Source organism: Amia ocellicauda, chromosome 22, assembly GCF_036373705.1.
Source record: "Amia ocellicauda isolate fAmiCal2 chromosome 22, fAmiCal2.hap1, whole genome shotgun sequence".
Lineage (NCBI taxonomy): Eukaryota > Metazoa > Chordata > Actinopteri > Amiiformes > Amiidae > Amia > Amia ocellicauda.
The window spans coordinates 8,441,144-8,454,932 of record NC_089871.1 but is presented as its reverse complement, the minus strand read 5'-3'; the positions used below and the strand labels follow the sequence as shown (position 1 = coordinate 8,454,932).

General features: G+C 47.7%; 1 protein-coding gene across 2 annotated transcripts in view; it reads left to right on the top strand.

Moving 5' to 3' along the window:
• pafah1b1a (platelet-activating factor acetylhydrolase 1b, regulatory subunit 1a) overlaps positions 1-12,627 on the top strand; it is a 35,669-nt gene extending 23,042 nt beyond the window's left edge. For both annotated transcript variants that reach the window (XM_066696210.1, XM_066696211.1), the window contains exons 4-11: positions 1,121-1,195; positions 1,658-1,864; positions 3,645-3,813; positions 5,243-5,345; positions 5,888-6,116; positions 7,989-8,090; positions 8,342-8,498; positions 9,116-12,627. In XM_066696210.1, the coding sequence (XP_066552307.1) occupies positions 1,121-1,195; positions 1,658-1,864; positions 3,645-3,813; positions 5,243-5,345; positions 5,888-6,116; positions 7,989-8,090; positions 8,342-8,498; positions 9,116-9,189 (1,116 nt within the window). In that variant the 3' untranslated portion in view covers positions 9,190-12,627. The remainder of the gene's footprint in view (positions 1-1,120; positions 1,196-1,657; positions 1,865-3,644; positions 3,814-5,242; positions 5,346-5,887; positions 6,117-7,988; positions 8,091-8,341; positions 8,499-9,115) is intronic.
• Positions 12,628-13,789: the final 1,162 nt, after the last annotated feature.

Genomic DNA, 13,789 nt, shown 5'->3' with positions numbered 1-13,789 from the left:
CCACTATAAATATTCACACTTCTCGGCAAGCGCCGGCGTCTCGGGCGCTGCTTTTTAAACTCGTGGTGTCTGCAGGACGCGCTTCCCAGCCACGTCCTGCAGTCAAACCCAACTGCCTGTATATCTTCTGTTTTTATTTGTATTCAATTTTTCTGCTAATTCAAAGAAGTATGAAAAGACTATGCCTGTTCCGTCTTCAATCCCCCTGTCAGGTTGTGCAGGCAGTGTTGTTGAAGGCTGATTACCACATTAAAGAGGTGAAGGCAGGTGTTGAACACAGCTGTGGCGGCCTAGCAGCCGAACCCCAGACTGTTCTGGCACGGGGAAGCTCTGTACCCCATGGCCAGGCAGACCGCTCTTCCATATGCCTTTCCTCCTAGCGGTGAAGCCCCCTTCTGGCTTGCCTGGCCTGCAGACAGTCTGGCTTTAACTCTTTTAAGGCTTTATTTTTCTTTTGTTTACCTACTTTTTTATACATCAAAAAGTTTGGTGTCCCCTTCAAATTTGTAAACTTAAAAGCAGTTTTAATGACAGCATTTTTATTTTATTTTCCTCTCTTTTCTAATAGTCTTCTCAGTGTTGAGGAATCGGCTGTGAGCTCCCGGGGGTTTTCTAATTCCTTTATTTCATCTGATATTCCATGATTACAAGTGACATCCCTTTTGTTTTGGATGAAAAATGCAAATCGTTAAAAACAGTGTACTCGGATACGGTGTCTCGCCTGGGACGGGACATCTGTCTCAAATGATGAGCCCGAGACCCATGCCTTTGCTGAATGTGAGCTCCGCAGTCATTAACGGATTTGTTCAGAGAAATGGGGGGTCTGACGTGTCGTAGTCCCTGGGGTCTGGAACGACTGCCAGACACCCTGCAGTCAGTTTTATTTTTATTACATATTTTTTTTTACAGTATAATGTTTTGTGAAATTGCAATCGGTCTAAGCTGTTCTTTTTCTCCACAAGATTAGCTCATGTGGGGGGATTAAAACCCATATCTCTGTTGCCTCCTGGGGGTCCGTATTACCGCGCTCTGACTGGAGGGTGGATTTGAGGGAAGCCACGTGCGGCAGACTGTACTGATGCTCTTGATTTTCACATTCTACCATCTTTCTCTATTTCAGAATGAAGAATTAGATAAGAAGTATGCTGGCCTTTTGGAAAAGAAATGGACTTCAGTTATCAGATTACAAAAGAAGGTTGGTATTGCTTCACACTGTTCGTAACTTCCTGTTTTCCTCAGCGAGAAGTGTGCAACACTTAAAAACAATCCCCCACGAGCTTCCATCACAATTCTCCTCGATGTGCCTGTTACTGAATGGCAGCCTGAGTCGTTTCTCCCCGAGGCTGTGCCCGATATTGCAAAACATCTGGATCATTGGTAGTGTGTTGCCTGACGGCTTTAATAACTCTATCAAGACAATCGCTATTGTGGCCATCGGGAGATCGATATTGATATTATTCTGTGAAATGGAGACTTTGGCCCATCTTAAAACGTGTCAGTTAAAGCTAATGGAACCACAAAAGACCCAGTGACATTTATACACATACATCTAAAACTTCAGCTCCTTTGTGCATTTTCCCTCGTATTCCAGCTGGTGTAGGTTCTCCACGATCTGCCGGAGAAGGCGCCAGTTTTAATCTTTATTTGTGTCCTCCAGGTGATGGAATTAGAATCGAAGCTAAATGAAGCGAAGGAGGAGATAACTTTAGGAGGTCCCTTGGGACAGAAACGAGACCCCAAAGAATGGATCCCCCGCCCGCCGGAGAAGTACGCCCTGAGCGGCCACCGGAGTCCAGTCACCCGGGTGATCTTCCACCCCGTGTTCAGTGTTATGGTCTCGGCCTCGGAAGATGCTACGATCAAGGTGGGTGTGGCCGGCCGAGCGCTCCTCTCCTTGGGGGGGGTGGCTGTCAATGAGGCTCAGGTCTCATCGCACAGCCTCTCACACATCTGCAGCAGGGCATCCGGGTGAGGCACTCAGAAGTGGTGAGCCACAGAGAATATCAGTCCTGCTAATGCATTCATCGAAATCCTCGCCGTGCAGCAATGCTTGTGAATAGAAGGGCATTTATTTTATCGATCCTAGTTTGGTTGGTTGTAGTTTTCTCCTGGTTTAACCCAACTAGACTTTTTTTGTTTTTGTTTTTTTTGTTTAGTTTTTCTCCGGATTCAGAATGCTTCAGAATTATACACTGAAATAGCTTTGTTTTGTCCCTCCCTCTCCGCTCGGCTCGAATTGTGCTGTGTCACTGCGCTCCGCCGGGAGACAGCGGCTCAGTAACCATGGGCGATATTTACGGCTTGGTGCACAGAGCCAGTGCGGGGGGGCGGGCCCCTGGACATTCGCGCTATTTGTGTCTCCTGTTCAGCTCCAAGACACCGGCAGCTCTCCTCCAGGATTAAAGGAGAACTTTTATTTATTGTTAACAGTTTTGTTTCAGCTGTTATATAGACATGGACACGCATTTGTACAAACCTCTCCTTACTGCAGTGTCCCAATTCCCAATAAATATGGTTTATTCATGGAAGTGGGAGAGCGTGTTCACTTCCACTTGGCTCCGGTCCTGCCAGAGGCCCCCCCCTGCCTTCCCAGACATTTACTTCACAACCAATTCATCTTCCGCATGAGTGCCAGCCACCGCAGAGCCACGAACACTGGGCAGGCTGGCAGGAATGTCACCCCCCCCATCCTCTGTGCCCTACTTTTGCAAAAAATATAAATAGCACTTAACTGGAAAAACTCAAGTCTATTTTAGATGTCACTGTCCAAATGGCAATTTGCATGTTTTTGTCCGTGCTTTCTTTTCCTCTCTCTCTCTCCCCTCTCCCCTGCTTTCTTCCCCTCCTGGCTTCTAAACAAGACGAGGCTAAATTAGCATGCATCCCCCGAGCCCAGCCCTGTTGGCTCCGGCTTTCATTGGTTTGCAGCTCAGGTTTCCCGCATCGACTCCGGTTTGTTGAAACTCTGAACAGCGCAGCAGATTGAAAATGATGATGGTGTGGTTTTCTTCATCAGAAGATCAGAATCATTTCACTCCCCCCCCCACCACTGTATTCAGATAAGAGGGCCCTGCATTCGCGGTTGTAGAATTACTTTAACAGGCTATTATCTAGGCAGGGTATGTAGTCAAGGAAACTAGCGAACTGTCCCTCGTTGATTGTTCTCGTGGCTGATGTCTCGATGCCCGGTGGGTCGTGGCATCGCCGTAGTGCCGGCTGTCCCTCTTACAGGCAGCACATGGAGTCATTATTGAGGCCTCCAGCTCCTGACAATACTTATTGATCTGCCTGGAAAAGGAGCTGCGCCCCCGTCACCTCTGTTTATCAGCACTGAACAGATAACGGCTTGATTTGGTCTTAAAAAAAAAAAAAGAGAGAGAGAGGGGAGAAGAAGCACTTTTTCTGTGAAACCATTATTATTTGTAATATTTTCCCTAATTTATAGATTAAATACCTCAGTTGAGTCCCCCCATGATAGCGATTCTCCTCAGTTGGTCCTTCAAGGCTTCCAGACACTTCGCACAGACGCACCGGCTACGGTTTGGCACAGAGGCGGCAGACTGGCCTGCTGGGCACGGTGGGGGGGGTGGGAGGTCCAGGCGTGGCCAGCTGGGATTAAAGTTTTGGTCCCTCTCACCTGTCAGGTGTGGGATTACGAGACGGGGGACTTCGAGCGCACGCTGAAGGGCCACACGGACTCCGTACAGGACATCTCCTTTGACCAGACCGGCAAGCTGCTGGCGTCCTGTTCTGCTGACATGACCATCAAGCTGTGGGACTTCCAGGGCTTCGAGTGCATCCGGACCATGCATGGTGAGCTGGGGAACGGGGGGAGGGGGGGGATTACAGGTGGGAGGGGAGCAGGTGTTGGAGAAGCCTCTCATTATCACTCTGCAGATTGCACACGCCCTGTGAACACTCGAGGCCTGTGAGCAATCTGTCCTCACGCTCCATGAACAAGAGATGAGCGGAGCGCTGAGCTCCAGTTTAACCTGCTGCAATTAATGACGATTATCCAGGGATGTTTCATTTTCTACTTGGATTAAAGCAGCCGTGTTCTGCAGTCATGATTTGGGGAAAAGCATTGAACTCATTATTTCTGGGTAAAACACGCACACAGTTTATTTCTTGCCCTGTCCTCTCAGAGTGGTCGCTCATGAAGTCTAGGTATAGTTCAGCCTTGTCTCTGGCTCTGGGCTCAGTCGAGCCTTGGCGTCTTGTTAGTTTTTGTTCTTGCTCCCATCCCCTTTCCCTTCCGCCTCTGGGTTGGGCATGTTTGCTATGGTCAGGCTTCCTTCACTTAGTAATCGCTTCGCACACATCTATGTAATACATCGGACTTCAGGAAATAACCTCCTTTTTAAATCCTAATTGCTTTACAGATTTGCTACAGTATCTCGTGTAATGGCTGCCTTCAGGGTGCCTTCAGAGATAGACGTGTATTTGCATTCTAAGTCATCGGAGACAGTTCCCAGTCTGGCACGTTCCCACAGCACTCGACCGCCAGTGAGGCTGTAAATTGCTGAACATCGCAATAAATACAGGGGCTTTTATGCAGATTTACTCCCATTTGATATTTTACACCTGACAAGAATGCAGGTGAGCAGGCAGCACTGGAAGCCCCTCCCTGGGTGCAGGGCGCTCCACCTGGCCACAGAAACATGCGTGTGCGCCATGACCAGTCTAAACCCCGACCCCCACATACAGACGGTCCCCACGGGTCAACTTGTTGGGCAGGGGATTATGAGATTTGTGCGGCAGTTTTCAGACATCAAGTTTAATTATCCTTCTGAGGACGAGATAACATTCTCTGTGCGGTTCTGTTCATATTTAAGCCTGCTTTTTATAGGCTACTTACAGTTTTATCATCTATTTAGCTGCTTAGAGACGGCAGCCGGAGTAATTAGCTTTTTCTGGAACAAAGCGACACACGACAAACCCGTCTCCCTCTTTGTTTCTCCGGCTAATTTATTGAAACCCTCCCTCGTCATGCCTGTTCGTTCCCATTCATTACAAAAGTAGCGCTGCAGTTGAAACGGAAACGGTCAATTTGAAATGAAAGTGTTGCTGATTTGTGATTTTATTTTATTTTTTTCTCATCGTTTTACTTTCACAAAAGCTTGAGTGGGGGGTGGGGGTTGTGAGGTGTCTTCAGCTGACTTAGTAAAACTGTACATCTGTGTGGTCTAGAGATTCAAGAGCTCTTCTCCAGGTTTGATTTGTGTGTTTGTTTTCTTTCTAGGACATGACCACAATGTCTCCTCTGTAGCTATCATGCCCAATGGAGATCATATAGTTTCTGCCTCTAGGGATAAAACCATTAAAATGTGGGAGGTGGCGACTGGGTAAGTCACAATACTTTTCCTCTGTATGATTTATTTTGATTTGTTTGAACGCATGATGAGGGTCTTGGTATGAAGTCTCGTTTCACGTCCGGGAATAGGCGATGCGAGAGCTTGGCATGTTTGTTGTTTTTTTGGTTCTTGTGGGAAAACTGACTTTGTTTGACCTGAAAACCTGAAGTGGGCTTTTCAGTTCTCCCAGAGAGTCAGAGCATCAACAATCCCTTGTATTCCCTGTGTCATGTTATGCTCCAGTTCACAAATGGGCTCTGCAAACCATAACTGTAATTTGTATTATTTAAAGGAAATTACTAGTGCTCCAAATCCCAGCCACGTTAAGAGGGGAGCGCGGACGACTTAGGTTGAGTTTTGAAAGCCAACATGCTAAGGAATTTTCCCAACTACTGATGTGCCTCAATTATCTTGACTAATATTGATCAGAAAGAGGCTGATTTTATTCTTCTCAACCCAAGGGAATGTCAGTGCAGTTCCACCGTTGCCTGTGTATGTTGTAAGAGTCTCCCCGCCCCGTTGATCCTCTTCAGGTACTGTGTGAAGACCTTCACCGGCCACAGAGAGTGGGTGCGCATGGTGCGGCCCAACCAGGATGGCACGCTGATCGCCAGCAGCTCCAACGACCAGACGGTGCGTGTCTGGGTGGTGGCGTCGAAAGAGTGCAAAGCCGAGCTTCGGGAACACGAGCATGTGGTGGAATGCATCTCTTGGGCCCCAGAGAGCTCCTACCCCACCATCCTGGAGGCCACAGGATCCGAGGTGAGGCCCCTCGCCCGCCCAGCTGCTTGGTTTAGGGCACAAGCGACACCCAGAGTCTGGACGCGTCTTGATCAATCGGCTTCCTTTGTCAGGTTGTCTCTCGCCCTGGAATGAAGCGATCTTGTTTGGATTAGGAGCCGCAGTGTTAGTTTTTCACTTATTTTTTCACTCCAGATGTAGTAATCCTGTAGCGACGGGGGGCACGGCATCCTAATTTTCTCTTCTTAACAAGGGGGAGGGTGGCTGGATCACGCACCGCTAATGAGCTCACTATTACATTTTAGATGTAGTGACAGCTAATATCTCGTCTCCTGTGCTAAATTAATCTTTCAGTTATTGCCAATTTGTAAAATTGCCCTTTTGGAATTGCAAGCCGTGGTTGCCATGGGATTCAGATTTAGTGTCTTAATTCTGTGCCGGCTCACAGTGGGGCTGCCTGTCGGGGGGATTATTCCCACAGGTGCCCCCTGCTGGACACATGGGCACAGCTTTCAAACAAAGACACAGAACATGTGGCTTTTCGATGTTGATGGTAGAGTGAAAAATAACAAGGAGGATGACGGTGCTGTGGTTTGGCTTTTGACCATTTTAGTGAATCAGTCACGCATTTTGACTGGGAAACCAGTGTAACTTATTTCAGGAGATCAAAGAAACAATGTTTCTCCTTTTAGTTTCCCAGAGTGCCTGTCAGAATGGTGGGTGGAGCCAGATCGGGTGAAATACCCAATCAAATAGATCTGTCTGTAAACCATAAGTGAATGTTTGTGCCAGAACAATCCCAGCCCAGGTCCTAACCTGCAGAGTGGATCAGTAACATTTCACAGCGACATCGTCCCAGCCCTGCGGGGGGGTTAATTGCACATTGTATTGTTGGGTGCGGTGGGTGGGGGGTGTCATGCGAGGTAAATGTATGGATATTTAAACTATTAAATGTAACGACTTCTCACAGCATTGAGAATATTGTCAGATTGTATAGGGGTAATGGTGCCGCTGGAAGCTGTTTAAAGAACACGGCACTGTGTCAGTCCGACGCACCTGGTGCTACAAAGACGCACTGTTCTGCCAAAAAGAAAAAAAGTCACTTAGCCTATTCAGATCGCTAACTGCTAATCGGATCCGAGGGTCTCTAATGCCGAGTTAAGTGCCGTTGAGAGGAGAGTCTTTTGTCGGGCATTCTCGGTGCCGAGATGACGGTGAGGAAAATGCACTGCGGCCTTTGTGTGGCTGGACTCTGATGCCAGGGAGCATGTGCACAGAACCCAGATGCCCCTGCAGGATTGCTCTGCCCGGTGGAATCGTTGTGTGGAGAAGCTGCGAGTGGCAGTGGATTAGTTTCCCTCGCTCAGATATGCTAAATAACCCAGCAAGCCTGCCGTTTATCCTGCGCATCAACTGTGTAATTACAGTCCTCTCTGTTTCCTGCCGATTCAGACATTTACAAATACTCTCTGATCAAGTGTAGGCAAGCGGGGTGACATTGGGGGGGGGGGTCCTGCATGTCATTTCAAGGGCATCATGGGCCGGATCTGCCGAGTGGCAAATTAGCCTTTTAAGGAAATCCTGCCACACAATTCATTAACAGCGGCTGTTTAATTAGGGTTAAATATTCATCTTATTCGTTCTTGTCAAGTAGATTGCACGTGGAAAAGAAAAGGCTTCCTTTCATTTAGGGATGAGTTAATTGAAGCCCTGCTCAGTTCACAGCTGGCTGGAGACGGACGGGTAAAGCCGCCTCAATGTGCCACGCTTGGCACCTGTCTGGCATCCGATTGGTCTCGCTACCAGTGCACAGCCTGGCACAGGAAGTTTGTAGTCAGACCAGTAAATGTAAAGGCTGCTCTTTTAATTTGTATTTGTATTTTTGTCCCGCAGACTAAGAAGAGTGGGAAGCCTGGACCCTTCCTACTATCAGGATCTAGAGACAAGACTATCAAGATGTGGGATGTCAGCACTGGCATGTGCCTTATGACCCTGGTGAGTGCGGACCCAGGGCTCCTCCTAACCCCCCAGACCGAAGACATTGCACGTCTCGAGGGGACAGGCAGACCCCAAAACAAAAGGGTGGTCAGGACTCCTGAGCTGTGGGGTCTTCTGTCCTTTCATAGTCACCTGACCTCTGGCTCTGTGCCTCTCAGCCTCTGTGCACCTTCGAGTGGATGCTCTGTGGCCCCCGGTCTGGTTGCTGGCTGACCTCTGGCTCTGTGTCGCCCCCCCCCCCCTCTCAGGTTGGCCATGACAACTGGGTGCGTGGAGTGATGGTGCATCCCGGTGGAAAGTTCATAGTGAGCTGTGCTGACGACAAGACCCTGCGGATCTGGGACTACAAGAACAAGCGGTGCATGAAGACCTTGAGTGCCCACGAACACTTCGTTACCTCTCTGGGTAAGTCTGCACCGTTTCAGGCCCGTCTCCTGGCCCCAGAGCTGCTCAAAGCCAGGGAGAAGCCAAGAGCCTGAGATTCCTGCCTGGCATTTCTAAAGAATAGTTCTGCATTTTTATCAGATTTGAAGAGTCAGTGTTTTTTTATTTTTTGGTTGGCCGTTTTTCGTGCCGATCCAGATGCTCCCCCAGGCTCAGACAGTCGAGTTTCAGAGCCCTGTCCTGGAGACACCGAGCTGCACCCGGTCTGGTGCCATGGTTCGTGCTCAAGGTGTGCGATCTCCAGCTGTTGTCCTGGGGGCGGTGAGGATTGGGCCGAGGAATATGAAAGCGCTCCGAGTCCAGGGCTTTAGAGAAGGATCAAGACCGAGAATCTCCCGGGGTCCAGTTCAAGGGAATGTGGGGCTCCCTGTGGACGAGCCCCGAACCTGTCCTGTGAACGTGCTCATCTGCTACAGGAATATTCCCTCGTCTGGCGGTTTTGATCTAGTGTTGCTTCCCTTTTGTTCTGTTGTGTGTGCTTCAGAAACATCCTGACACTGAAAGGACACGGAGGGAAGTCTGTGCAATATGTGTTTCTGGGAGAATGTTCTCTAATTCTTTTTGTTTTTGTTTTGTAGATTTCCACAAGACGGCTCCTTACGTCGTGACTGGGAGTGTAGATCAAACAGTAAAAGTGTGGGAGTGCCGCTGATTATTCCTCCAGGACCCCGCCTTGCCCCCCGCCCCGCCTCCTCCTCTTCCTCCTCCTCCTCCTCCTCTGGATGCACTCAGATTCCATGGTTATTTCCCATTGCTCTGTTAAAATAACTATTGTCCTTTTATGTAAATTATTCTGGATGTAGATTGAGCTATTAAATGTTACACAAAAAAAGTATTCTTGCATGGTGAATCCAAAATTGTATACTGTAAATTTACATAACGTCTAGAAGTACCATAGGTTTAAGAACACGGGCTGGCATCTCACCTGGCCCAGCCTACAGATGGCAGAAGACTGGCTAATGAGAAGTAGGGCACTAAAATGATAATTTAATGACAGTGTCGTTCTTGCGTGTCGGATTATTTTGTCTCTTATTTTATTTTATTTTCGTTTTCTGGTTCTTTTCCACTGTCGTAGTCTGTCGGTGCCTAGATCGGCGACCTCTCTGAGGAGGCCGAGAGACACGAGAGAGACCACAAGAGACGGCTATAATCCCTCCGTGGAAGTTTGATTGTCTGTTGGGCTCGTTTATGGAATAATGTGTAGCTATGTAACATCACATCTGAAGTGTGCTTACCATTTTCTTATTGTGAAACTAGATAATATATTAATGACTGCATCTAAGAACGTGTTTCGAACTGTTTGTGTCTTGAGACCTGCGGGGGGGAACGAACCTCTGTGCCCTTGTCATGGTACGACCTGGTTACGGACGTGTGCCCGGGGGCCTTGATCCGAGCCACGTGGAGCGGGACTGTAGCCGGAGTAAAATGCAGATCTGAGGCTTACAAACCCTTTCTGGTGGCATCTTAGTCTGTTGGCTCGGTGGTTGTGTAGTCAGACATCAGTGCTCCGAGAAGTCTCTCCACGCCACTGCGGTCTTGACCATTCACAACTTGGCACCACCTTTAAAACGGACGGTGCCTCACATGTACGATTTTGTTGGCACTAAAAACCTCACTGGTACCGAATTTAGACCATGTTCTAAAAAGCACCATGCACTGGAAACGGCACCGGTGATCTCTCCTGAGATTTCTGTACAGCACCCCCGCCTGAGACTCCTCACACGCCCGTAGAGGATTTCTTATTCACTTGTGTGTAGCTGTGAAACGGTGAGCCGGTTTCATTCGGTAAACCGCTAGGAATCTCTCCTAAAGCCCAGACGGCATCACTACTCTGACTGGATTATCGGCGTGGAAATGCCGTCCCCAGGCGTGCCGTTCTCCCAGGCCGTAAACGTACAGCATGACAAGGGTTCAGAGTTCCCCTTTAACAGTTGTTTGTCAGGGGATGTGCAAAGATCTTTTCCTTGCAGAGAGGGGAAATAAATTTAGACAAGCGGTTTATACATATATATTAAAGAGGAAAAAAGTGCACTTGTTCCTGAAGGAGATGTACAGCAATTCTGTTGAGTAGTAGGGGTTTAAACAGGGGTGTCTTAAGTCATTAAATAATAGGAAAACAAACCTAAGCTGATTCGGTTCCCTTGTTAGTACTGCACTTGGGTGACTAAACTTATCGGAGAACGACAAGCCTGCGGTGGTCACTGCTGTTAAGGAAATTTCATGAAACGGTTTGTGGAGGGCTGACAGTTTGGTGAAGTTTTCTGCCTGTGAGCACCGAGGCCCGTTCAGACGTTCGGTCCAATAACTGGCACTTTTTTTTGTTTTCCCCTTTTGTTTTCATTCAACGATCTTTCTTGGGGAAACGTGAAAACAAAAAACTATGGCAAATAAAGCGAGACAAACCTTTTCCACTCTTCTGAACGCACAGCCACTGACCAGGCAGTGGAGTTGAAAGAAAATCTAACCAACTTGCACATCCCTGCTCTTAACTCATCTTCGGTCTCGTGTGACGGAAGATTTAAGAAATGACAGTGATAACGAATTTACAAATGCATTCGCCGATCTCATTTTAATTCGCCTTTTCATGAAATTGCAATTATATAATAAAGAATTCCACTGCTTAACCAACCCCATTATCTAGCTTCATTGCCGATTTCCTGTTGTGTGTACTGTAAGCACCTGCTGCTGAAATCTGATCGCGAATCGTACCAGATCTGTCCCGTGTCTACATAGTCCTGCTGCGTGTAACGACACCAGGCTCGTCCACCAGGCCAGTGCTTTGATTTGTGGAGTTTGGTTTGCCCTGTATGGAAAACCTGAGACCTCTATTAAAAAAATAACAGGAGGAGGAAAAATATATATACATTTGTATCTGACCAGCTTGGGCATCAATTGATTTTAAATTAAATCCTTGAACATTATTAATCGTGACCTTGCCCTGGTGGACGTGTGGGAGAGACCAGTGCCTGTGGCACAGCAGCAGTGTGGACGACTCCGATAGGACGCAGCCCGTTTTATTGTTGTGGTTTGTCGACTTTGGGGGGATTGGGCACATCTCGCACCCAGAGGGATGACACGAGCCCCCGGACGATCACCGCCGATGCCTCCTGGAGCTCGCGGTCCCGCAGTGCAGATCTCCACACCTGTCAGACCGATTTTATACACATTTTGTTTTTTCCATTTGTAATTAAAGGGGAAAGTGTGGATTCGGTTCACCCTATTTGATTTTAAGCTGCACTGTGTGACTTGGTACTGTAAGGTAGAGAGCAATGCCAAGGGCCAGGTTTGTTTCCCCGATTCTGCCCGCTTAATGTTTGTGGTGCATAGATGTTCTCTGTGAACCACAACATAACTTGATAAGCCAAAAAGCTAGAAGATGGAGCAATGGAGAACAACCCCTTCTGGTTTACTCCCCCATTGTTTGTTTTTCTCATTATTAGTCTTCTCTCTCCTCCCTAACCGACGATGGTTTTCACAGATTTAACCGTAATGAATTAAGCCATCCTTGAAATCGATCAGTCGCCGCTCCCTGGCATTGGGCAGAGTTGGGGTTTAAGTCGTTCTGTGGTAGCAGCTGGGAAGATTTCGATGCTAAATGGGGGTCCAGATGGAAATTACCAACTCCATCCCTCCCTCTCTGGAGAGGAATGTCTCTTGGATCCCATCAGACGAGGTACATTGGAACACAATGGTGAAGGGGGAGGGCTTGATTTTATTTTTTTTCTTCCCTCTCCTTGCCGTTGAATTGATGTCATCCGCTGAGTTGGCCGAATCTTGTATTGAATGTCCTGTGAATACCGTTCACGGGCCTCGGGCTATTCCCGTGCCGCACTCGCCCTGTGGATAAACGGGCAGACGGACACTAGAGGAGATCCGAATCCTCTCCCTGTCTCGTCTGTCCTTCGCTGCCACCGAATCCATCCCTCTGCTGTACCTGGCTTGTGAATAGATCGAGGGCTTCAGACTTCACTGCTCTAATGGGATTTTTTGCTTTCATGGTCTCTTCACTGTTCACACACAGTAAATTGTTAACAATATATCTGGATGTCATTATTGTTTGCGACATAATTAAAAAAATCTGTAAATATAATGTTCTGTCATGTCGTTTTTTGTGTGTGTTTTCTTCTTGCATCTCCTACATCTCCCACAATGCTTTGAATTTGAGCGTAAAACCGCCCCCCGTACCGAGAACAGAGAAAACGATTTCAAATCTTCGCTGACAGACGGTTAAGCGGCTTTCGAAGTATTTGACAAGGTGGGGGGGGCTCAGATATGTTCTCACAATGTGTGGAATCGAGAACTAATCCCCCCTCCCCCCCAACAAATTATGTAAAGATGTTCCTCGTTGAACGCTAGCACAGGCTGGACAAAGGGCTGAGGCAGATATCCGTCCCAGTGCGTTTCGCGGCTGTCATTGGAATTCATATTAAGCGCTGATAAGGGTATTAATATAGAGCGTCTGGAGCCTCTCGCCAGAACGGCTGTCATGTGAAGGATGTGTGCTGTCGAGGATTTGAATGGCACTTTTAATACGGTGTAATTTTAAATTTTAATACTGCTACCCCCTCTGCGGAGACCACACTTATCACCAGGATGAATAGGGCTTTATCAATAACCATCTCTTTCAATGGACGTGACATCTGAGCCGGGAAAAGAGCCCTGTTCGACGGCTGCTCTTTGATGGTGGTCCTTCTGGAGATAGTCCCCTCTCCCTTGGTTTATTTGAGGCTGGGGGAGAGGTCCATTCTTCATCCCTACAAGTTAAAAAAATAAATATTAATCTGTGTGTGTGTGTGAAGGGAAGGAAAATGAAATGTTAAAATGTTAATATTGAAATTGAATCGAGGCCCTTAAGGTTAGACCACCGCATACACAGAATTGTGAAGACTTGACCTGAGTAGGGTATCGCTTGCATGTTCTCCCATCATCAATTAAGAGTTAAATGTATATATCCTGGTTCGCAAGATGCCATGACGTCTCAACCCGCTTACTTGTGTTTCTTGGAAAACTGAGAGAGCCTATATATGTGTGTATTTACGAGAGCAGCGATTAAATATCAGATTGTGGCCCTTTTGCTTTCTGACTGGACCCAGTACAGTGACTTATCCTTCCCCACCGACTGGAATCTGTGTTGTTCAATCACTCCAGCTTTTCCAGCTGCACCCGATGGAAACGTCTATTTTCCTCTCCTTGATTTGATATCAGGATGCCATATTCACACTGATATGGCTTCAGGCTATGGGGATTAATAC